A 24,551-nucleotide genomic window follows, 5' to 3' on the forward strand; every position below is an offset into this window, starting at 1 on the left:
CACATTGCTTCAGCTATGCAATAGGTGAATGAAGTTGTAATCAACATGGGGTAGTTTTTCTCCAGTCACTTACAATGCAATCTAGACATGTCGACTCAGAAGTAAGTCCCACCGAGTTCAGTGAGACATACCCCTCAGGCAAGTGTGTTCACAATCGCAGCCATAGTCAGGGGTTCTGTGCACGAAGAAGAAAAATAACTCTCAAGTATGCTTTTCCTTTCAGAATATGTTTTTTTTTAATAGTTAAATGACACCCCTACCTTTCAAACACAAGGAAACCAGACAGCTGTTTAGAGTAGTGGATCATCATAGCATTTATTGAGCCTGCAATAAATCAGAGGAGAGATGCTATGCTCTCAGCCACAGCAGCGATTAACGTGCTGTGTGTGACACAGTGTTTGGAATGCAGTTGACCCACATAGATACACTTTTTAAAAACACTCACACAAACATCTTAATAGAAAAAGATTACAGCTGTTATGGTCAGGGTTATATTTTGCTGAATCTGTTGAATTTGTAAATGGGACATAGCAATACTGGCACATTCCTCTGACCAACATACTTTTTTTCTGACTCTAACCCCCATGTTTAATTGATAGTCAACATGGTGTCTTACATGCTGGATTACAACTCACATCTGCCTAGGCAATGGTCAGGGTTGATGGGATTTGTAGTCCAAGGGCACCAGATTGGCTACCACAGGCGTATCTCAAAGGAAAATGGATGAGCTACTGGGTAAGAAATATTAGCAATGGATGGCTATGGGGAAAGAGCATACAAGTTTCCAAGTGAGCTGTGACCATGTAATGCAGACTTCCCCAGCCTGTTACCCTCCTGATGTTTTGGACTACAACTCCCATCAGCCGAAGCAAGCATGGCCAGTGATTAGGGATGCTGGGAGTTGAAGTTTGAAACATCTGGTGGGCATCCAAGGCTGGGGAAGGCCAGTATAGTGAGCGCTTCTGAACTGTTAGGAGATCCCCTTGAAAATAAAAAGTTATCTTCAGCAAAAAGAAGAGGAAGCTGCAGTGCCATCTTTAGTAACAGTGGTACCTTGAGTTACAAACGCTTCAGGTTACAAACGCTTCAGGTTACAAACTCCGCTAACCTGGAAGAGTTACCTCGCGTTGAGAATTTTACCTCAGGATGAGAATGGAAATCGTGTGCCATTAGCGAAAGCACGCCTCTAGTTAAGAACAGACCCCCCGGAACAAATTAAGTTCATAACTAGAGGTACCACTGTAATGCTCTCTCCCCTTCTCCATTGGCAACTTTGGGAAATCTTCCATGTGTTGCAGGCGGCACATCTACTTCCCAAAATATCTATCAGACAGGATCCGTTTGAGGGGGGCATCTCATCTAAACCCTTCATCTCTATCAGAATGGGGCGGGGTATCAAGTCACAAACGCACACACACAAAAGAAAAAAACCAGAAAGAGGTAAAGAGTAGCAGTGTCATCCATAAAGGCATTAGCACATAAGAAAAGGTCCTTTGCCCAGTGATCTAGGGATTTCATCGCATTTCATTTAACAGAATCCTTTTAAGTCTCAATCCCCTCCTTTGTTTTGCAAACAGAGGCAGCTGCCAAAACAGATGCTCCCTCTCACTTCAAACCATGGTCATCACTTTCAGAGAGGCCGGTTGGAATCTCCTAATCTTCTTCTTGAGGGCCTTTGAAGCTTTGATGCGGCAGAGTTTGGGCATTGGCGGAAGAGACTTGGACGATGTCGGAACAGCTGCTGGCTGCCTGGGAGAAGAATCTGGCCAGACCAGTTCATGCTCGTCGTCGTAGTCAAGAGTCAGGCTGCCCTCTGATACGCTTTCGCTGGACTCGCTGTCCCCAAAGCGGTTGGCTGTATAGTCACTGACTTCCCCTTCACTGGTCTCCGCAATGGTGGAGTGGAAAAGGGAGGCACACTCTGCAGAGTATTCAGAGTGATCGGACTCACTTCTGGCATATGCACCAGGGCGAAAGGGGTGGCAGTTCTTGGAACGGGCCCTCATTGTGACAGAGCGGGTAATCCCCGCTCTCCGCGCCGACTGCCTTGGTGGCCCCAAGGCAAAGCCACTTGAAAGGCTGGCCACTTGGGTTTTTGTCGAGATTTCCACTGTAGACTGCCACTTACGCTGCTTTTTCTTGTTGGTGGTGTCTATGTAGGCCGCTTCGAGAGAATACAGGGCGTTGGCCTGGTAGAGTTCAGGCCCAGAGGGTACTTGAGGGAGTCTGAACGGCACAGGGTACAGGCTGGACTCCGAACAAGACCTCCCTGTAGCTTCCCCAGCAAAAGTAGGCCTCCTCATGAGGTTCCTTCCTCTCAGCTGCCTCTGAGGCAGACTCCACTCAACGGGCAGCCTGGCAGCAACATGGTGGAGTCCCCTTGGCTTCTCCACAAAGAAAGCCTGCTTCCCAGGCCTCGGCACCTTCTCACTGCTTCTCCTCTTCACCTTCACAGGCTTCGTTTTAGAGTTGGCAAACCTGACTCTGACTTGGTGGGATTCTGCAGGGACAAACTTGGCATGAACAAAGCCACCCTGAGGCACCAGGTCATGGCCTCCTGCCTTGACAGGTTTCTTGTGAGATTTATTGGTTGGGGCGACATTGGTGTTTGCGGGGCTCAGGCTAGAATCCTCCGTTCCGAGCTGGGAGCTGGAAGAGCTGCGTTCCAGGCTGCTTTCTCCGGCTTCGGTCAGAGGAGAATCCCTTGCTGATGAACTGGCAGAGTAGCAGCCATTCGCAGCCAGCGGAGACTCTGCATGGGCCGGGGCAGCTGCCTGCTCAACATTTGCACTGTGCTGAGTCCCCTGCTGTTTGGCACATTCCCCTTCAGGCATTCCCCTCCGCAGCTTCCCCTCCGCTTTGTTACCATGCAGCGAGCTCCCTTGTTTTTCCATCTGGCTGCCACTGCTGTTAATTTTCACTCCGCCAGGGCTGGGGATTATAATGAGCCTCTGGAGCATTGTGAATGGCTGGCTCTTTGTTGGACACCTCTCACCGGCGTCCGCCTGATTGTTTCCTCTCGAGCGTGTCAGCTGGAGCAGTTTGTTGATGTAACCTCCTGGCCTGGACTCTGCAACGGGCAGTGTCCTAATCAAACTGGGCCCAACAGCGTGAGGGGCAACTTTGTTAGGCAAGGGGTGAGCCTCTTTTTCTGACGGGGGCCCAGCCAGGGAAAAAAGTGGACTTTGTAAAGCCACAGCGTGAAGAGGACTAGGGTAAGGATACACTTCGTTCCCGCTTTTGGAGACCAAGTCACTCTGGTACTTGGGGTCCACACTGAAGAACTGGATTTCCCCTCCGGGGGAAAGCAGAGGAAAGGATTTGGGGTCAGTTACTTTAGGATATCCTGCATCTGCCAGGGCGAGTCTTTCAAGGTCACCTGGTAAGAGGACAGAATTATAAAAAGGTAGTCAACAACGTAAAAATGCAGGTCTGTCTCAAGACACCAAAGACAAAATTTTTCTCATTTCTCATTTTCTCATTTTTCTCTGGAGTATTTTTACTGGGCAATGAGAGGAGCTCTCAAAATCTTATTGCACCCAAACTTGGCAGTGCTGAACTTTATTTCGCTTCTTGAACACTTCCTTTGCTATAAAGCTGATTCCTGAGTCCTTAATAAAACATCTAAATAGGGCCTCAGGCACCCCACTGGTAGAAAGATACACATGCCCAAGAGCTCATTACATCTTACAGCCACCATTATGGTCCTCACCAATAAGTTCTTTCAGAAAGAAATGAAACACAATATTAGACTTCCATCTTTCTTTCTTTTTTACTCTCTGTGTGTACACATGTACGCACACACCAGAAAATGAGTTTTCATTTTTCTACAGGAATGATTAAGATGGGTTAAAAGAATTTAGACCAGCTAAGGGATGGTTTCACTCATGCTTGTCCTATTAACTCTTGATGCCTCCCATATAAATGTGTGATGCAACTGAACTGGAAAGCACCATCATGCCTGAGGAGATGCAAGGTGATATGAAAGCTTTAATGGGATGTTTGTGTAGTCACCTGTGGAAACAGGCCTTGGCCTGGACCTGGTAGGAGTCCCTGAAATATCAGGGCAAGCTTTGATTCGGCATTCATCACCGATATAGGCTCCCTGCTGTTGGAACTGGTTGTGTACTGTGGTTTCATCCGCAGATTTGGGGCGGTAATCGAAGATGCTGAGACGGGTCTTGGGGTGCTGGGAACTTGGCAAGAGGCTGGCATGAGAAGAAGAGATGGATTCACTGAAGACTGATGTACAGGAATTGGACAGGGAGCAGGAGCCGCCATCACTCAGATCATAAAAGCCTGTGAGGAGATAAAGAGGACATTTTCTGGATTATAGAGAACACATGTACAGCATGACCCAAGTGAAGCACTCCCATGTTTTTCTTTTTACAGAAGGGTCAGTCTTCTGTGGAAAATCTAGATGCAGAGTGTTGTTTAAATAATAACTACATTGATGTCCTTCAACAATCAATTCTCACATTACCTGAGCTGGGTCTGCTGTCACTGTCAAGATACTCAATGGAGGTCTTGCCAACATCCAACTTCAGCTCACTAATTTGTTGGTCCAGCTGATCCAGGTGGCCTTTCAACCCAACATCTTGTCTCCTCAGACGTGACTGTTAGCAATGGGAGAGTGAAAAGGAGACACTTTCAGACAAGTTCTAAGGGACCAGACCAAATTGTGTCCTCTTTCAGGGTTAAGCCCGCCTTCAGAGGAACAATACACATAGAATGGCCACATGGAAGATCTCATACCTCAAACAAACTAGACACACTAGAGCAGTGTTTCCGAAACTTGGGTCTCCCACTGTTTTTGGACTACAACTACCATCATCCCTAGCTAGCAGGACCAGTGGTCATGGATTAAGGGAACTGTAGTCCAGAAACAGCTGGGGACCCAAGTTTTGGAAGCACTACACTAGAGCAAGGAAAGCCAATGTGGTGCTTTCCACATGCTGTTGGACAGCAACTCCCAACAACCCAGGCTAATGATCAGGGATGATGGGAGCTGTAGTTCAACATCTGGCGAGTAGAACATTGACTACACCTGCACTAGAGTAAGCAATGCAAAGGTAATCATACTAGAATGAAAGGATTAGAACACTTGTGAATGGAGCGAGAAACCAACTTGGTTGACAGAACTGCATAATCTTTGCAGATATGGAAGCAAATTGTATTTTATATATTTATGTAAATGTATACTATTTAAAGTTGTATTCCATCATATTGCAAAGATTTGGGGGTAAGTGATATTTTAAAACTGGTAGAAACAAAAGCATTATTTTAAAAAATACAACAGTCCATTAAAACAGCTTATTAGGCTTCAATTCTACATGCACTTTCCTGAGAATAAGTCTCACTGAACTCGAAGAGACTTACTTTTAAACACACAAACACGTGATTGCACTGTTATTTGCTTAAATTCTGTCCAATGAATGCATGTCCCACATTTCCTCTAAAAGATCACTTTGAAAACACTGGTCTGGTGTGAGCTCCCAGAACACTCTAAGAGCAGCTTCTTCATGTGTACAGGGGGCTTCTGAATTCCAAATTAGATTTTATGTGACTTCTACCAAAAATGGATCAGTCCCACCACTTCTGATCTGCACCCTATCACATCATGTTATAAGTCGAACTACTTATTTGTTTTATTTAGTCATTAACTGTGTACACTTTCCTTCATCTGAAGAACCCAGGGCAGTTCACAAGATAAAAATACAAAATGAGAGCACAAAATATATACCAAAAAAAACCAAACCAATAAACTCCCTTCCTACAAACACACCTAAAAGTTCATAGATTGTTGAACTAGCCAAAGGTCTGGTTATAGAGAAGCCTGGCACCTAAAGATATGCAGTGCAGAAGGTGCCAGGTGAGCCTCCCTGGGGAAAAACTATCATGCAAAATCCACCAGATGCCTACGGGAAGCATCAAGTTTAATCCCCAGTAAGGATAGGAAAGACTCCCTGGCTGAAACCCAGGAGAGCTGTTGTCAATCAGTGCAGACAATATTGAGCTAGAGGGACCATTGGTCTGACTCAGTATATGGCAGCTTCCTAAGTTCCTGTGAAGCATTCCATTCCATGGTCTGGAGGGCCCCCTATCAAGCCACTCCAGGCAGCAACATCTGGGGCAGCATAAAAGCCTGGGGGTTTGAAAGGGGAAGGGCAAAGTCCTGGCTGCATTGTTAACAAGTATTTTGGATATCAGCTTAGGCTGGAGAGAGTGAGCCTAAAGCACAGTATGTGCAAAAACCAGCAACCTATTATTTGCCTCACTAAACATTCTGTTAATTTCAGACCCATGGATTAACTTGTCTTTTCCTCATCTGAACACCTTGGAGCCAATTTAATTCCCAGCAAAATGCAACTGGGCGATTTTCGGCGACTTCAAAAGAGGTATAGAGCAGGCTCATAAAGCCAACGGGCCAAAATGGCACTATGTCCAGTTACACTGACTTAATATATTAATTTCTAGATAAAAGACTTCGTAACACAAAATAACACTGTTCACGTACTGACTTCTTGAAAAACAAATAAGTTTTAAAGTGTCTTTTGACGCCCAAAGTACATTCAAACATGGACACATTCTTGATTTACAGTTCAGGAATAGAATTGTTAAAAGCGTTGCCATTTCAGTAGCACGCTGCTATCCCAAAGAGCCTGCTCTGCTCAGAGCCTGTGCTTGTGAGCCTTCCACAGGCTTCTGGTTGGCCACTGTGAGAACAGGATGCTGGACTAGATGGGTCACTGGCCTGATCCAGCAGGCTTGTCTTATATTTCCGTTCTTATGACTAAGACCTAGTGTGCGTATGTTGGTGAAGACAGCTAACTTAAAGGCCATGGACCCCATCCTCCCTCAGGTGTTTTCCAGTGAACCCCAGCAATTTGGCTGTTGTAGCAGCAATTAAAAAATAACAAATTACTGAGGTGGTGCTGATAAGAAAGGCTGCAATCTCTCTGCCTACGTCCTAGACCAGGCATGGCCAAACTTGGCCCTCCAGATGTTTTGGGATACAATACCCATCATCCCTGACCTGTTAGCTAGGGATGATGGGAGTTGTAGTTCCAAAAAATCTGGAGGGCCAAGTTTGGCCATGCCTACCCTAGACCATCCACCAGTGCGACGGATGCAGATCCCCCCCCCCATACAAATAAGCTGATGAAAAGGAGGAGTGATGTGAAGCCCCATCATTGTGCTGGCTGGTGTGAGCCCAGACCAGAAGGCCTGAGAGAGGAGTCAGCATGGACGAGGATCTTGGAGGAGAGTCCAGTGCAAGCAGCCCAACTTCACATGGTGGTAGCATTTGTACAGAGCTTGAGATCCCATCCCTCAGGGAGAGGCCCCATTGGTTTGTTCATCTGTTCCAAACCACAAGAAGCAAAGAGGACTTTGCCACATATCTGGTGGACTTCAATCTTAGTTTTAGCAATAGAATATGAAGTTATGCTATACTTCTCTCAGTACTCACAGACAGTTGTACACGAGGCACAGCTTCCCAAAGTGTCCTTACTACAAGGTATTGTGTCCACTACAAAACTTGTTCCAAAAATGTTCGGATTCATTAAATTTCAAACACGGGACAGTTATCATTCACATTTGAAATAGAAAGGTGCCAATTTAATATTTGTGCATTACCTTTCTGAATTTCCTGCATGGAGGGTGGTGGAGGAAACACTTTATGCTTCCCTTAGCCTCACCCGTTCAGGAAGTCAGAGTTTTGTTTTCATGGCTGGAATTAATTGCTTAATGATTAATGTTTTGCCAGCCAATCCCTCCCTTTGTGGTTTCTGATTAATGGCAAAGAGGCCACAAAGCATTCAACAAGGCTCTCAGGTATTCAAAGATAATTTATTGCACCTCCAGGATCTGTTTGTAATTTTACAGCACTTTAACCAACAGAAAATGATTTATATTTGCCTGGTTAACCCTTTCCTCTTTTTCCATTGTCTCCTACTATGGGGAGTGAGGTGGGTCTCATGTTGCTGGGAGACTCAATGCTTCCCATTAACTCCCAACTGCTAAAGACCAAAGTTTGCTTACAATCACTCATCTGGGTCTTTGATATTCTTTACGATGATCCTGGAGTCTGCTAGCCCCCAGTGGAATTTTGCTAAGGAGAAATTTGTGCAAATCGCATTAGCTGGTACACTTAAACAGTCAAAGCGCAAAATCTGTGGAAATCTTACGCAACATGTAGGCCAATTACAGAGGAACTGATCAAATATTTTGAAAATCCCATAAGGCGGGCATGTTCAACTGGTTGATTGAGATCTACCGGTCAATCGTGGGGCATCCCTGCTTGGTTGCGTGATCCAGATTGATTGCCCAATAATGATGATGGTGATAATAAATAATAATAATAAAAGCTCAATAACTTTGCCTTCCCACAAAAAACTCAACTTTGATGAAGGCTCCCACCCAAAAGTCCAACAACTTTGGTCAATCCAAAGGGTAGACCACTGCCAGCTTTTTTATAGTGGGAGTAGATCGCAATCTCTTGGGAGTTGGACATGCCTTCCATAAGGGAATCACCACAGATCAATGGGAGGAATTCATCGTAGCACTATGACAATTGTTCCATCAACACAAGCTAGACTAATGTCTTACAATGAGAGGGGAAAGTGCCATTGGCTTTGAAGGAGACAGTGATGCACCTTTCTTTAGAAGATCTCCCTCCACACAGAAGTGTTGAACAACTGTTGTTAAATATTAGGGGGTAGGGGTGGACAGGGAAAGGACTAGACCATGTGAAAAATGAACATAATATTTTAGCTGCAGTTCATTCATTTTCAGCTTTGTATTCTTGTTATATGTTATGTTGCTGGACCATAAAGAAGGCTGATCTCCAAAGAATCGATGCTTTTGAATTATGGTGCTGGAGGAGACTCTTGAGAGTCCCATGGACTGCAAGAAGATCAAACCTATCCATTCTGAAGGAAATCAGCCCTGAGTGCTCACTGGAAGGACAGATCTTGAAGCTGAGGCTCCAATACTTTGGCCACCTCATGAGAAGAGAAGACTCCCTGGAAAAGACCCTGATGTTGGGAAAGATTGAGGGCACAAGGAGAAGGGGACGACAAGAGGACGAGATGATTGGACAGTGTTCTTGAAGCTACCAACATGAGTTTGACCAAACTGCGGGAGGCAGTGGAAGACAGGAGTGCCTCGCATGCTCTGGTCCATGGGGTCACGAAGAGTCGGACACGACTAAGTGACTAAACAACAACAGCAATTCTTGTTATGAAAAAGCGCACCTAGACATTCTGTTGTTGCATCCATAACCTAGGTTTATGGTGCCATTTAAGCTCCTAGCTTTCATATCTCAGTTTCTAACGCTGGGGTTATCATTTCACTCCAGCATCATACCTGGACATGGAAGTGAAAATGACTTGGTTTCCCTGACCTCAGACACATTGATGACCTCTACCAAGAGATAGGCAGGAGAAGTGTGACTCTGTTGATTCATCTCTACCTCACAGCAACAGCTTTTGATATTATTAGTCATGTTATCCTTCTGAATCAGCTCCATGGGTCAAGCATGGATTGGGGATGGATTCCTGTGTGACACTGCAAGGTCAGTTCCCATGGTGCTTGGCAGTAGCCCTCCATTGTCACCTGCTGGGATCTGCCCTGCAGTAGGAGTGGAAACACAGCAGCCCATGGGACTCCATTCTGTCACCCCTGTTATCAACATCTATATTAACCTGCTGGGACTTGTCCTGCTGGGCATATATTAACCTGCTGGGCATTTGGAGTGAGGTGTAATCAGTATATTGATGATACCATAGATAAAATCTTATGGTATGACTATGTTTTGCAGCTTGGGGCGGAGGATGAAGTGGATTGGTCCTAGAATGCTTTACAGGGCAGCAAAGAGAAAAAAAGATGAAGACTATCTCCATCATGCCATTGAGGAAGCAGATGAGTTCCTGGTGATGTGTAGCGAGACCCTGTGTGCAGCTGGGAACTGTCATCAGGGGATTTGTAGTGGGGTGTCATCAGTACACTGATGACCCCAGCTTTAGCTCTGCTTTCCATCTGAATCAGAAGAGGCCACTCAGGCTCTTTACAGATACTTGGAGGCAGCAATGGGCTGGAATCGGATGAGGGCCAATAAACCAAAACAGAATCCATAAAAAGATGGGAGGCACTGCATGCATTAAGTTTTCAAGTCTGGGAGGTGAGGAGATGGCCTGACTTGGATAAGGTCACACTCCCTTTGAAAGGGCAGGCCCTTAACTCAGGCTCATCTTAGTCCAGCCTAGGTGGCCTCAGTGGCAAGGAGTGCCTCTTTCCAGCTGCAACTGGTTTGCTACCTACAGCCCTTCCTGGAAAGCGACTTGGTGACAACAATCTACATTCTGGTAACCTTCCATCTTGGGGGGACATGCCGTATGTGGGGCTTCCCTTGAAGGTTGTTCAGAAGCTTCAACTAATGCAGAATACAGCTGCAAAATTGCTGAGAGGCACAATTGACCAATGTAGCACCTATTTCTGAGATAACTGTGCTGGTTGCCTATTTGATTCTGGGCCCAGTCTCTCATGTACAGCCTTGGCATTATCAGCACCACGCTCTAACCAACAGGCTAGGGCAGAATAAGAAGCGGTAGGTGATATGGAGACTGGGTACTTTAGATCAGGCACCCCCAAACTCTGCCCTCCAGCTGTTTGGGGACTACAACTCCCATCATCCCTAGCTAACAGGACCAGTGGTCAGGGATGATGGGAATTGTAGTCCCCAAACAGTTGGAGGGCCAAGTTTGTGGATGCCTGCTCTAGATCCTGTTGAAGGAAGTGCCACTGAGCTTAGTGGAACTTACTTCTGAGTAAACAAGCACTCTGGATGGGCTGAATGCACATTAGTGAAAAGATACCATTTACACATCCAGAGTTCCAGATGTTGCTAGCTATGTCAAAATTGGTTTGGATAGCCAAGAATGCAGCAGTTTCCTCCCCAAACACCACATGCTACTATTCCTATGATAAAATGACTCAACCCATTCCTTATGACCAATGGAGAGAAAGCTCTGTCTCTCCTAATACAAGGGGAACACCATGGACTCTCTTTTTTTTACCCTGTTTTAAACCCCGGTCAAGTGTCTGCCATATCTTGATAAGCTAATCCTCTATTTTCAAGTCTTACTGGGAACAAAACACACATACAAATGAGCTCTTACAGCACAAAGCACATGTGTCAAATAGGAATGGATTGCTTTGGTCAGAGGTCACTGGGTGTTCCTATTAACCTGCTGGCCTTGAGCAAGCCATAAATGTTTTAAATCATATTCTCTTTGGGCTTCCATAAAATAAAGTGGAGTCATTAGTTAACATTATCAATGACAGGTAATCAGGTGGTTGGCAGTAGACTTGTGCTGCCATTTTGACTCTAATCAAGATATGCTTGCTGCAATGTTTCACAAGTGGGGCTTAAGCAGCCCCTGAAGGTTAAAGCCAATTTTCACTCTGAGATGCCTTCTGATAAAGCTGCCTGCAGTTAGTGAATACCCTTTGTGTTTTCACACCTGATTGATAACTGATGGCCAAGTCTAACACCAATAAGGAGGAGGGGGCAGGGGAGATCAGAATTAACTCAAGAGTTTACTGAAGTGTGTAATTGCCAGTACTGGAGAGATTAAAGTCTATAACATTTTGATTGCATTATTCCCCCACCCCAGAAACGAATTCCAGTCCTAATATATATTTGCCAATCTCCACACACACACACACACGCACAGGGGTTTAAAAAAAGAAGTTGATGTCACACAAATTCAATCACTTTCCTCTTTTGATCATGCCATCTATTTCAACACTGGATGTAGGAGTTGCAAAAAATTTCCCCCCTCACATGCTTGTTTTAATTTGGAGGGCAACGGATGAAAAATAAACATTGCTAAACTATATTAGGGCTGACTGAAAAGTCACAAAGATGGAAGCAAGCTTTGGACTTATTAAGAAGAACAATGCATCAAGCTGGATATTGAGCAAAACCAAAGCAAAACAAAGTGCAAGGTGTGGGCGAAGAGAAACAGATGATCTGGGGGGCAGGGAACCATGTGTGCACTTTGTAATAGTATATGGTGGCATGGAGGAGGTGTTTTGCAGACAATTAAGCTTTTGCCATGTTTTGGTGCGATGTGAGACCTTTTTGCATGAGTAGTGAAAAACATGGCGACTCTTCCAGCAATCGTTCAGACTGGTTTCTAGCAAATAAATTACAAGGTGTTTACTTGTGGCTTACCCAAAGGACCCACATGACTGCTGGAAGTTTTCTAACACAGAATTCTAACACAGAAAAGTATTTCACACAGAATACATATACCCAAAGGCTCTCTAAAGCTCCTCCCTCCCTCCTCTAAACAGTGATACTCGATGGGGGAGGCACTTTAGAAAGCAGCTTTGCCAAACCACTCTCTGAAGCACTTGCCAGCCTCCTTTAAATGTCGCTCCAGTGATATTTAATGGAGGGGGGGGGCGGGGTGAGGCTTCAGAAAAGTGCCTACTTCAAACAGTATTCCTTCCTCAGCAGCTTGCCTAGGCAGCTTGCTGTTCTGTTCTCAGGCCGTAGTTGGTGTGGCCACCTGTTGGCAGCCGTGCAAACTGCAGCATGACAACAATTTTTCTTCCAGAAATATAGCAGGGGTCAGCTTCCTCAGCAGGGGGCCGGTCCACTGTCCCTCAGACCTTGTGGGGGGCTGGACTATATTTTGAAAAGAAAGAAAAAATGAACGAATTCCTATGCCCCACAAATAACCCAGAGATGCATTTTAAATAAAAGGACACATTCTACTCATGTAAAAACATTCCTGGACTGGGCTGGATTTAGAATGCGATTGGGCCGGATTCAGCCCCCAGGCCTTAGGTTGCCTACCCATGGTATAGAGAGATATATTTGAAACCCAGCACAATGTAGTGTGGCAAGAAATTAGTGTGCCAGAAAGCCTCTAATGTACTTTTACATTCCTATGGGAGGAAGGGTTGGATATAAATTTAATCAATTTAATAGGTAGTGCCAGTTAATGACTATTAGCCTCTTCACCAATGAATAAACCGTTCAGATTTTGAGGTCTGGAGCATGTGAAGCTCAGTTATGCAGGTGTGACTTCAGACAGGGTAGACTTGAAGGAAAAAGCTAGGAACCATACATGAGCTAGTAAACTTGAAAGTCCTCTTGTAAATGGGTGGGCTTGCTTTCATACTTCTGGTCTGACTCACTGTTGCATTTGAGTCTGGACAGAAAGCTTGCCTCAAAGCAAACTTGATTTCTGCCAGAGCTTTTTCACTGTGGAACTTTTTTTTGGCGGGGGCGGGGGTGGCGAACCCTTCATAAGGTGCATCATATTGTTTTACTTATCTGTGCTACATTTGTATTCTGTCCTTTCCTTCCCAAGGCTTTTTCCGCCTCAGAATAAGGCTGAGAAATGAAGACTTCCGGAGGCGGCGCAAAACCGTGATGGCGGACCTCTTCGAGCTCTGAAGAGGGGCACCGCAGAAAAGGGTTGCTCGCGACGGCGCAGCGGCAACCCATCAAGATAAACCACGGGCAGAGTGAGTCCGTGGCCGTGGGACCCGGCGGGCACCTGGAGCGACCCCGAAATCACAAAAGGAACCCCGTAAGGGGCTCCGGAGTGAAGGAGGGGGAGCGGTGCTGTGGGTTCATCGCTCTTTCTGCGGAGGCGAAGCCGCGCGGCTGTCACGGATGAGCGCTGACCTTTCTTCCAAGAAACATCGGGCTGAAACATCAAACCCGTGAGTAAGGACCTAAGATTTTACAAATTAAATCGGAAAATTTGGCTAAAAACGGGAGACGAGAAAGAGGAAGTCCGTCTTCCGACACTGCTTTCAAGATCAAAGCAGACGGTCTAAAGAGCGGAAAGCGCTGTGAACAGGGAAGCTTTGAAGCTTTAAATCGGGACTTTCGTGCACATTTGAATTTTACTGTTAAAGAATAAATACAGCATAAAATTGACCTGGAGCGGACACCCCAAGGGCAAGGGAAGACTCTAACCCCAAATTCCCGGGTGGCCGGGTAAAGTTGTTTAAACTGCGGAACTGTTGCAAGCTTCTAGATACTTTTGCAACTTTTGAGCTCATCTAGCTGAAGTGGATACAATTGCAGGCACCTTGCTGGAACTTTGTTATATATTGAAAAGGGCTCTGCAGGACTTTTCTTTTAGCATGCTGGAACTAATTTGCTTTTAAAATTGTTTTTAAAGTTGGAACAAAGAGACTTTAATTGTGGAAAGTTACCTTCTTCTTACTAAAACTTTGGTGGCACTCCCCCTAGAGGACATTGGGAATACAGAGGCCTGGGAAAGTTTTTTTTTGTTTACCTTCTCTCAATAGACTGTTTTTAATTCTGGACTTGCCTTTCCCATGGGATTACAACACTTGACCTTGAACGTTGACTGATGAGTGGCACAGGAAAGACAAGAGCAGCCAAAGCTAAGGAAGCTAAGGAGAAAGAGAAAGCAAAAAAGCAAGCACAGCTTTTGCAAACAACTTTAACTCAGGGACGTAGATTATCAGTTCCAGCTGTGCTTGCGACACAAAAAGTAGAAACCGAAAAGCCTGAAAAATCTGAAGAGGAAGATATGGCAGCAGGAGGAGCTGAGGCAGTACTGAAACAAGTTTTGGAACAACTGTCAGCAATAAATCAAAAAATTGATAACCAATCAACAAAAATTGACCAAGCAACATCCTCGATTCAGAAATTGACAGATCAGGTTTCCCAACATACTCAAGCAATTGAAAAATTGCAAGGAGCAACAGAAGAGAATCGTAAATTGGCAGGGGAAGCCGTTCAAATTGCAACATCAGCTAAAAAAGAAGTCGAGGAAGTTAAAGCGGAAGTCAAGCCTCTTCATAAACAGATAGGGGACCAACAAACCTATCTCTCGTTGGTGGAATTGAAAAATCGCGAGACCAACCTTAGACTAAGGGCAGTCCCAGAAATTGAACAAGAAGATTTGAAAGGACTTTTGACAACAGAGTTTACAAAGTTCTGGGACTTAAAAGAAGAAATTGATTTTAAAATTGTATCGGCTTTTCGGTTGGGAAGATTAGTAAGAAAAGATAGATCCAGAGACTGCTTAATAGCTTTGAGATCAAGGGAGGAGAGAGACAAAATACTAGGCCTACACTTCAAAAACTCAATTGTGATACAAGAGAAAAGGGTGGAAATTTATCGAGATATTCCTAAACAGTTATTGGACTTGAGAGCCACCTACTCAGATTTGGCTAAGTTACTGAGACTCAACACAATTCCTTATAGGTGGGAGTTTCCACAAGGGCTATCATTCACTTACAAACAGAAGAAGGTTAAAATAAGATCACCAGAGGACTTACAAAAGTTCCAGCACGACCACGGAGAAGACCTCCAAAAAGAAGCAGCAGCTAATTGGCCTATACCCAACCCAGGTGGAGCAATACCTGCACCTTCGGAACCAGAGGAGAAAGAAGATACACCGCTCTAGGTGTAGCAGAATAGTTCAGGATGTCTCTGCGGCTACTCAGTTGGAATATAAATGGCGGAAATTCCCCGGAGAAAAGAAGGAGGTTATTTCACATATTGAAGAAAGAACAATTGGATATTATTTGCCTACAAGAAACCCATGTGACCAGGCTCCACAGGAAGGTTTTGGTAAATAAAAGATTAGGCCAAGAATTTATTTCGTCTGACAAAGTAAAGAAAAGAGGAGTGGTGATCTATGCTAAGGAGAGCCTGATACCCAAATTTCTATTTAAGGATGAACAAGGAAGAATTTTGGCAATTGAAATTCAAACCCAAGGAGAAAAAATATTGATATTAGGAATTTATGCCCCAAATGACGGGAAATCAGAATTTTTCAAGAAGCTGCATGAGACGTTGCTGGACTATCTGGACTATGCTAACATCATAATGATGGGAGATATGAATGGAGTGGTGTCTACACATATGGATAAGTCTCACAACCAAAACTTAACATCTGATGGCAGACTGCCCAAAACTTTTTTCGAACTGACTGACAATCTGGATTTGATCGACATATGGAGGACAAAGAACCCCCTAGGTAAAGAAGGAACTTTTTTCTCTGAGGCCCACCTGTCTTGGTCAAGGATCGACCAAATCTGGACCTCCAGGGGGCTGGCACCCAAGACTAAAAAGGTGGAAATCTGCCCAAAAACATGCTCCGACCACAACGCCTTGAAAATAGAACTTAGATTAACTCAACCCGGTTCCTTCAGATGGAGAATGAATGACACACTACTAAGAGATCAAGAGATTGTGAAAAAGGCCCAAAAAACATTAAAGGACTATTTTGAGATAAATCTGAATACTACAGTTGAAAAAAGAACGATCTGGGACGCAAGTAAAGCTGTTATGAGAGGGTTTCTGATACAACAGAATTCAATCAAGAAAAAACTCTGGAACGGAAAGAAGGACAAAATATTGGAGAAAATACACCAAGGAGAAAAAAAACTGAGAACCAAACCAAAGTCCAAGGAGGTGCTGAGAGAAATTAAATTCCACCAAGCAGAATACTCAAAATTGATCAATCAGGAGATTGAATGGAAAATAAAACAGATGAAGCAAAGATCTTTTGAATCAGCAAATAAATGTGGAAAGCTGCTAGCTTGGCAGCTGAAAAAAAGACAAAAGCTAAACACGATAACAAATTTAGAGATTGATGGAAGGACCGTACAGAAACCAGAAGAAATTAGGAGGTGCTTCCACAGATACTTCAAAGAACTGTATGCACAGGGGCCCCAGAAAGAATCAGAGATAGATCAATTTTTAAAGACAAATGGATTATCAAAAATAACTCAAGATAAAAGATCAATCTTGAACTCTATAATAACCACACAGGAAATTGAAGGTGCCATTCAGAATATGCAACTAGGCAAATCTCCAGGCCCGGATGGACTTACCTCCAAATATTACAAGGTTCTGAAGGACTATTTGATACAACCTTTGTTGGAGGTATGTAACCAGATTATGGATGGGAAGAGGGCACCAGAAACGTGGAAAGAAGCCTTCATCACATTGATACCTAAGTCGGAATCTGAAAAGACTCAGCTTAAAAACTACCGTCCCATCTCACTCCTAAATGTGGATTACAAAATATTTGCAGACATTTTGGCAAATAGACTTAAAAAAGTCTTAAATGAAGTAATTCATAAAGACCAAGCTGGCTTTCTCCCTGGTAGACATTTATATGAGAACACTAGAAACATCATTGACATTTTAGAACTTTTGCAGACTAACAGGAACACAAGGGCGGTGTTAATCTTTATTGATGCGGAGAAAGCATTTGACAATATATCTTGGATGTTTATGAAGAAGAACCTGGAGGGGATGGGAGTGGGACGGGGGTTTGAGAATGGATTACATGCAATCTATTCAGAACAAAAAGCTAAATTAATAGTGAACAATGTGGTGACGGAGGAATTTAAAATTGAAAAAGGGACACGACAAGGGTGCCCTCTATCCCCTCTGTTATTTATTTCAGTCCTGGAGGTGCTATTGAATATGATCAGAGAGGACCGGTTGGTACAAGGGATAGAGGTCGGAGTGAAACAATATAAACTGAAAGCTTTTGCAGATGACCTAGTTTTGACACTGCAGGAGCCAGAATCCAGTACAAAAAGAGTTCTCGAACTTATATCTGAATTTGGTCGGGTGGCGGGATTTAGGTTGAATAAACAAAAAACTAAGGTTCTGACCAAAAATTTAACAATTACAGAAACAGAGGGGTTTCAGAGAGAAACAGAACTGAATGTGGTTAAAAAAGTGAAATACCTTGGGATCTATTTGTCCTCCAAGAATTTGAATTTATTTAAGGATAATTATGAGAAATGTTGGTTGGAAGTTAAAAAGGATTTAGAAATTTGGTCAAGATTGAAACTTTCCTTGTTGGGAAGAATTGCAGCTATAAAAATGAATGTGTTGCCGAAAATGTTATTTTTGTTTCAAACCTTACAGATCGTGGACAGAGTGGATTGCTTTGGAAAATGGCAGAAGGATATATCCAGATTTATCTGGCAGGGCAAAAAGCCCCGAATAAAGTTTAAAATATTAACAGATTCGAAAGAAAGAGGGGGGTTTGCCCTGCCGGACTTGAGGTTGTATTATGAAGCTGCAGCCTTCTGCTGGCTGAAAGATTGGTTGTTGTTGGAAAACACCGATGTCCTAGATCTGGAAGGTTTTAATAATGCTTTTGGATGGCACGCATACCTATGGTACGACAAGGTTAAAGCACATAAATTGTTTAAAAGCCACATTGTCAGAAAAGCAATTTTTGCAGTCTGGATGAAATATAAAGATTTATTAGAGAGTAAAACTCCGAGGTGGCTATCACCAGTGGAGGCCAAGGCCCGAAAAAGACCCAATATGGAGGCCTATTGGCCGAAATATTGGGAATTGACTGAAAAAATTGGAGACAATTGGAAGTTGCAGAGCCAGGACAAACTAAAAAATAAGGTGCGAGACTGGCTACATTATGCTCAAATTCAAGAGGTTTTCAAAATGGACAAAAAAGTTGGTTTCCAGGTGGAAAAGTCGAAACTAGAGACAGAATTGTTAGAACCAAAGACAAAGCTGTTATCTAGAATGTATAACTTGCTGCTTATGTGGAACTTACAGGATGAGACAGTTAAATCTGCTATGATTAAATGGGCACAGGATGTTGGACACAACATTATGTTTGAAGACTGGGAAAGGTTATGGAACACCGGAATGAAATTCACGGCCAGTACGGCCTTGAAGGAAAACATTATGAAAATGATATACCGGTGGTACATGACCCCAGTCAAGTTAGCTAAGATACATCACCTGTCTGACAATAAATGTTGGAAGTGTAAGGAAGCAGAGGGGACTTTCTTTCACCTCTGGTGGACATGCCCAAAGGTTAAGGCTTTCTGGGAAATGATTTACAATGAGTTGAAAAAGGTATTTAGGTATACCTTTCCCAAGAAACCAGAGGCCTTCCTGTTGGGCATGGTAGACCAGAGAGTGTTAAAGAAGGACAGAACTTTGTTTATGTATGCTAGTACAGCAGCAAGAATACTCATCGCAAAGAACTGGAAGACACAAGATTTACCCACGCTGGAGGAATGGCAGACGCAGTTGATGGACTACATGGAGATAGCTGAACTGACCGGCAGAATCCGAGATTTGGATGTAGAAACAATTGAGGTGGACTGGAAAAAGTTTAAAGACTACTTGCAAAAGTATTACAAACTGTATGAATTTTAAGACGGTGCATGATTTGAAAATGATACGCTTTAGCAATTATGATTAAGTAAATAGTAAACTAAGTGATAAAAGAGAAAAGGAGATAATATGAAATTGAACATGTTACGTTTATTTTAAAGGTATAAAAATTCTGACATAATACATTGAATATAGATACATAACATGCAAAAGTTACAATAAGGTATGACATAAGGTAACAAATTGCTGACATTGTTAATATAAAGAACGCAGAATCGGAAGGGGTGGGGAAGTCCAATTTGGGATTTTTGTTAAAAAAAAAATGGTTTCTTGTAAACTCCTTGTTTGTAATGTATAAAATTTGGAAAGAAACGTAATAAAAAAATATTATAAAAAATAAGAATAAGGCTGAGAAATAAGATACTTGATCAAATTTCTCAAATGGCTGCAAGCACAGTCCCAGATTTACTACTGGGTGTTTACTTGACTGCAGTCGATTAGAACTCTTCAACAAATGTACTTGTGTGATGCATAGCTTGCAACAGATTTTGCCATATCCACCATTTACAATTTTTGGTGTACACTTTTGCCGTACCTAGGCATAAACCTGTATCAAAATAATGTGTGGAGCAGACCAGAGAGAAAAGTTGGGTTGCCTGCATCTAAACAACACTGCCCCAGCCTTCACCAATCTAGGATATTTTGGATGGGAGCTATGGTTCAAAACAGCTGAGGGCACCTGGCTACCAAAGTCTGCTCTAGCCACTATATTTCACTGAATCATCATGCTGAAGAAATTTCCTGAGCTGTTCTAGTCTTTGTTATTACAACACCGGTTGTTTGTGCTAGTTGTAATCAGAACAGGTGATGGGTTTTGAAAGTCATCTCTAAGCCAACGGCCATCACCACATCTTGTGGAAGTCAATTCCATGAAGTAATTGCACATTGAGTGAAGAAGTCCATTTGTGCTTGTCTCTCCTGAGCCTACCGACAACCAACTTTTGAAAGATAAAAATGATATTTATCCACTCTTTCTGCACTATTCCCAGCCAGACAGCACAGCTGAAATGTGCATTGCTTAAACTGAAGGAAAAGTAAATAGCAATTGCTTTGTGTTGTTTTTGCTTCTTCCTTTGAATAAGTTGGTCATCGTGTGCCTGGGATGCAGAATGTGTGGTCCTCTGGATGTTGTTGGACTCCAACTCCAACATTCCCAGCCAGCATAGCCAATGGTATAGAAGGATGGGCCCTAGATCAGGTGTGGAGAACCTTAGTCCCTCCAGATGTTGCTAAACTACAACTTCTTGAGCTCCAATAAGCCTGCCCTCGGATGATGATAACTGTAGTTTAGCAACATCTGGAGGGACAAAGGTTCCCCATATATTATTCCATCCGCAATCTAGGAACTTGGTCCAGATTGCTACTAATCCCCTTCCTGCTCTTTGCAAATCATGGCTGCCTTTTTATTATTTTGTAATATTTCCAAGTGGACTGAAATATATTAAATGAGCAGCATCCAATCAGCCTGTCAAATGATACTTCTAGTGGCAAAGTTTTTGCACCCCTTTTCTTCCAAAGGTAAGATGAAAGATGCCATTCACAGGCATTGCAGATCTGCTATTTCAGTATGATGTGAATTTCCCTCTACATTTCCAGTTAATAGCAAAAGAAGTTCTAGAATTTATTCAAATACCAATCTTAAGACACTCAGGAATATGCTTTATTTTTTAAAAAAACCAAGCCAAACCCCAAAACCAAAAGTCCCCAAGTCAATGGTATTTTATATACACAGAGTCACACAATTATTATTTCAGCCATGTTTAAAGAATGACATCAAAACAAAATTCCTACCCTCCAGAAATTTAGTGCACTAAACCAGAAATTTAAGTTCTTCACAGATTCCATGACATTTCAGTGAATTTATTCATTGAGACCTTGCAACTGATATGGCAAAATATTGTTTTTTAGGACTGTGTAGGATGATCTGAAGTGTGTTTCCTCAGAAGTAAGTTCCAATAAAATAAGTCAATAGGACTTACTTCCATGGATTGAGAGGCTGAGGCTTAAAAAACAAAATAATAAGACATCAGGTAATGGGTGGAGCAGATCAAAGGCAATTCAGCCTCCAAGTGCACTTACCCATAAGAAGTTTCTCACTGACAATAAGAGCCTAGTCAAAACATGTAGCCACTAATTGAAAAGTATTATTACACGGATTTAGAGCAGCTTCAGCTGTTACATCCGAAAAAGCAAGAAAGTTTGTCAAATGTGACAATTGCCTATGGAGACTGTGTCAATACAAATGCTACAAATGTAACTGGGAAAGTGCAGCATCTGAAACACCTCTTAGATTTTAGGGAGAAGATAACACGGACTGGCTCAGGGTTGTTAATCCTGTAATTTTAAGAGATTGATTCCTTAATTAAGTAATTGTTCCTTATCATACATCCCTGTTTCATAGAATGGTTATTCTTTACATCAAACGCATACATACAGACACCCTTTCTCGGACCTTGCAACAACACAGCCCTGAATGTTGCATTTTAAAAAACCAAACTATTCATTACTATTTTACAATGTACCCAACAGTCTTTGAACCTTTTTTTATGGATCTCTTCAATTAACTTGTGCACTCTCAGTCATCACCCTTCAAACCACCATCCTCCATAGATTCTCTAGTGGAAACGAAAGATTAAATAGATAAAACCTAAATTAGGGGATCAGCTCTAAAATTGTGCAACTAGGGTGTGTGTATAGTTGGGGGAAGGCAGATCATAATGAGGCTCTGCTCCAGGACAGATTTACTTTGCCAATGTAGGCTGTCCCTAAAAAGCCCCTAAAGCACAGTTTGCCTAAGCGTGAATGAAATAATTCTGCTATCATGCAGCCAGCAAATAATAGACTTGTTGATGGCTCTATAACTGCAATGGAACCATTTAGTGAGAATAAATTCACTCACCACAGGATTTAAATAGAATAAATCTGAGACTGGTAGCCTGGCCAGAGGTACCAACCGAGTATGACCACCGGTCCAATTAATGTGGTTCATAGTTTAGTTAGAGCCTGATGCTGATAATGCCAAGGTCGTGGGTTCGATTCCCTGCATGAGCCAGCTGCATTGCAGGCGGTTGGACTGTATCAGTGGATCCAAACCTTTTTTTCTTTTTTTTTTGGCCATGCCCCTAAGCACCTCTAAAATCCTGATGCCCCCCTCCCACGACATATAATTCTTCTTATTCAAAAAGTGAACTCCGATTCACGTGGAGGATGCCTAAAAGGCCATTCACTGTTCATAACTCATTCTCGAATTGCCCCCCTTAAAAATCTAATCGCCCCACGTTGGGAACCACGGCATTAGATGATCCTCGAGGTCTCTTCCAACTTTTAGGATTCTAACCTAGCACGGCTTACTCTGACTGGCAGAAGCTCTCCGCAGTTCCAGGCAGGATTCTGTCCCGGTCCTACCTGGAAAGAGGAGGAGGGGGGCGCTTCTGCATGCAAAGGAGGGGCCCCTGGAGGATCCCCGGCGCCTGGATCCATCAAGGGATCCCCGCTCTCCCCTGGCCCCCCGCCGCAGTTGTGGCGCAGCGGCCAGACCCCCTCGCCGGCGGGAGACCCCTTACCAGTTGCTCCTTCAGGGCGCTCAGTGTGGCTTCGAGGCGCCGCTCCTTGCTGCGCGCCTGCCTGCCGTCGGCAGTCGGCTGCTCGGCCAGCGCCCCGCTCACCAGCGCCCGCTGCTTCTCCCGCAGCACCTGCAGCTCCTGGAGGCCGGCCAGGGCGGCTTGCAGCCTCTCGCCTACCCGGCAGCGGTCCCAGCCGCCCGGCCGCTGCTGCTGCTGCGCTGGCCTCCCTAGGAGCATCTTCCGACGCCGTCCGAGCCACGGGCCACGCCGGAGCAAGCGAGGCGGAGCCCAGGCAGGCGCTAACCTCTCCCTCCGCCGCCAGCCAAGCGAATGCAGCCGAGCAGGCGCTGCGGCGGCCGAGGGGGGCGCGCGCGGCCAAGCTGCAGTTCAGCGCCCTCCCCGGCGCGGGGCAGACGCAGAGCCAACGCCGAGCGAGCCGAGCCGCCGGAGCAGCCAATCGCGGCTCGAGCTCATTCATTCCCTCCCGCAAGCCCCGCCCCCCAGGCTGGGAAGGTTCAACCCGGGGTCTAGGCGGCATGTGGATCGCCGCTTTCCCCAAGCATGGGCGTGCATGCGCAATTTCCCCCCACCACGCCCCACCACCACCACCACGTGGCCGGTGAACTCAGGCTGCGATCCTGAGTCAATGACACCTGCTAGGAAGGATGCGTTGCTGGACTCCGTGGGGGCTTCCGAGTAGGCATGCTCAGGCTTGCCATAGGTCAGGAAAATTCCTGACGTGTCCCGGTTTTCGAGTGTAAAAATGGCGTCAGGGGGTGATAATTGCAGGTGGCACTGTGGTCTAAACCACTGAGCCTCTTGGGCTTGCCGATCGGAAGGTTGGCGGTTCCACGCAGCAGTCCGAAAGCATGGCAGTGCAAGTAGATAAATTGGTACTGCGGTGGCGGGAAGGTAAACGGTGTTTCCATGCACTCTGGTTTCCATCACGGTGTCCTGTTGTGCCAGAAGCGGTTTCGTCATGCTGGCCACATGATCCGGAAAGCTGTCTGTGGACAAATGCCAGCTCCCTCGGCCTGAAAGCAAGATGAGTGCCACAACCCCATAATCACCTTTGATTGGACTTTACTGTCCAGGGGTCCTTTATCTTACCTTTTTTTACCTTTGTCGAATTGGCAAAATGTCAGGGAAAACCCAGGTGTATGGCAACGTGATGGAAAAAGCAGTGGAAACAGCTCCAAAAGCTTAAAACCACTACTTTTAGGTTTTAGGTCTCCCCCCCAAAAGTCAACAATTTTCTTTAAAAAATGCTCAACAACTTTGTGGGTGTTAGAAATTTTCCTTTTTGAAATATGGCACAGCCCTCTCCTTTAAAATTGTGCGCTTTTTTAAAGAGCAGACTTTTAAAAAAACAAACAAATTATGGTAGTTGAGTAATAGTATGGCCTTAATCCCTCCCTCTCACACACAGACATTACTGAGCAAGGATGAAATTTGCAGGGGTGAGATAGTGTGGCATTTTTCAATCTCTAATCTAGATCTGTCTCATTAGAGACAGGGGTGGGTGGGAAGCTGTAGCTGAAAAACGGGATTTCTGCAAGTTAAAAAATGTGTAAGGTTGTCACCATACAACTGGCACAGAAGTAAATCCCAATGTCCTGATCTCCCTCACCCAGCAGAAAGACAGCAAGAAAAAAGGCATTTTGGATTTTGGTGAAATCATTGAAAGTCAACTTTTGAACAAGGGATTAGAATTTAACCAAATAAATAGGTCT

The 24,551-nt window shown here is 44.2% G+C and overlaps 1 protein-coding gene across 1 annotated transcript; it reads right to left on the minus strand.

Annotated features, from left to right (window-relative positions):
• Positions 1-1,172: 1,172 nt before the first annotated feature.
• On the minus strand, positions 1,173-23,157 carry DACT2 (dishevelled binding antagonist of beta catenin 2). The gene is made up of 4 exons (XM_053382417.1): positions 22,819-23,157; positions 4,484-4,616; positions 4,015-4,299; positions 1,173-3,379 (listed from the first exon to the last, which is right to left on the minus strand). Exons 1-4 carry the CDS (start codon positions 23,053-23,055, stop codon positions 1,611-1,613), a joined length of 2,424 nt encoding a protein of 807 aa, XP_053238392.1. The 5' UTR covers positions 23,056-23,157; the 3' UTR covers positions 1,173-1,610.
• Positions 23,158-24,551: the final 1,394 nt, after the last annotated feature.

This window comes from Podarcis raffonei, chromosome 3 (genome assembly GCF_027172205.1).
Source record: "Podarcis raffonei isolate rPodRaf1 chromosome 3, rPodRaf1.pri, whole genome shotgun sequence".
NCBI classification, from domain to species: domain Eukaryota; kingdom Metazoa; phylum Chordata; class Lepidosauria; order Squamata; family Lacertidae; genus Podarcis; species Podarcis raffonei.

Coding starts and splice junctions, on each gene's coding strand:
- DACT2 (XM_053382417.1), bottom strand. CDS start 23,055: ATGCTCCTAGGGAGGCCAGCGCAGCAGCAGCAGCGGCCGGGCGGCTGG. Junction 4,617..22,818: donor GCGCCCTGAAGGAGCAACTG/GTAAGGGGTCTC, acceptor CATTGCTAACAG/TCACGTCTGAGGAGACAAGA. Junction 4,300..4,483: donor TGACAGCAGACCCAGCTCAG/GTAATGTGAGAA, acceptor ATCTCCTCACAG/GCTTTTATGATCTGAGTGAT.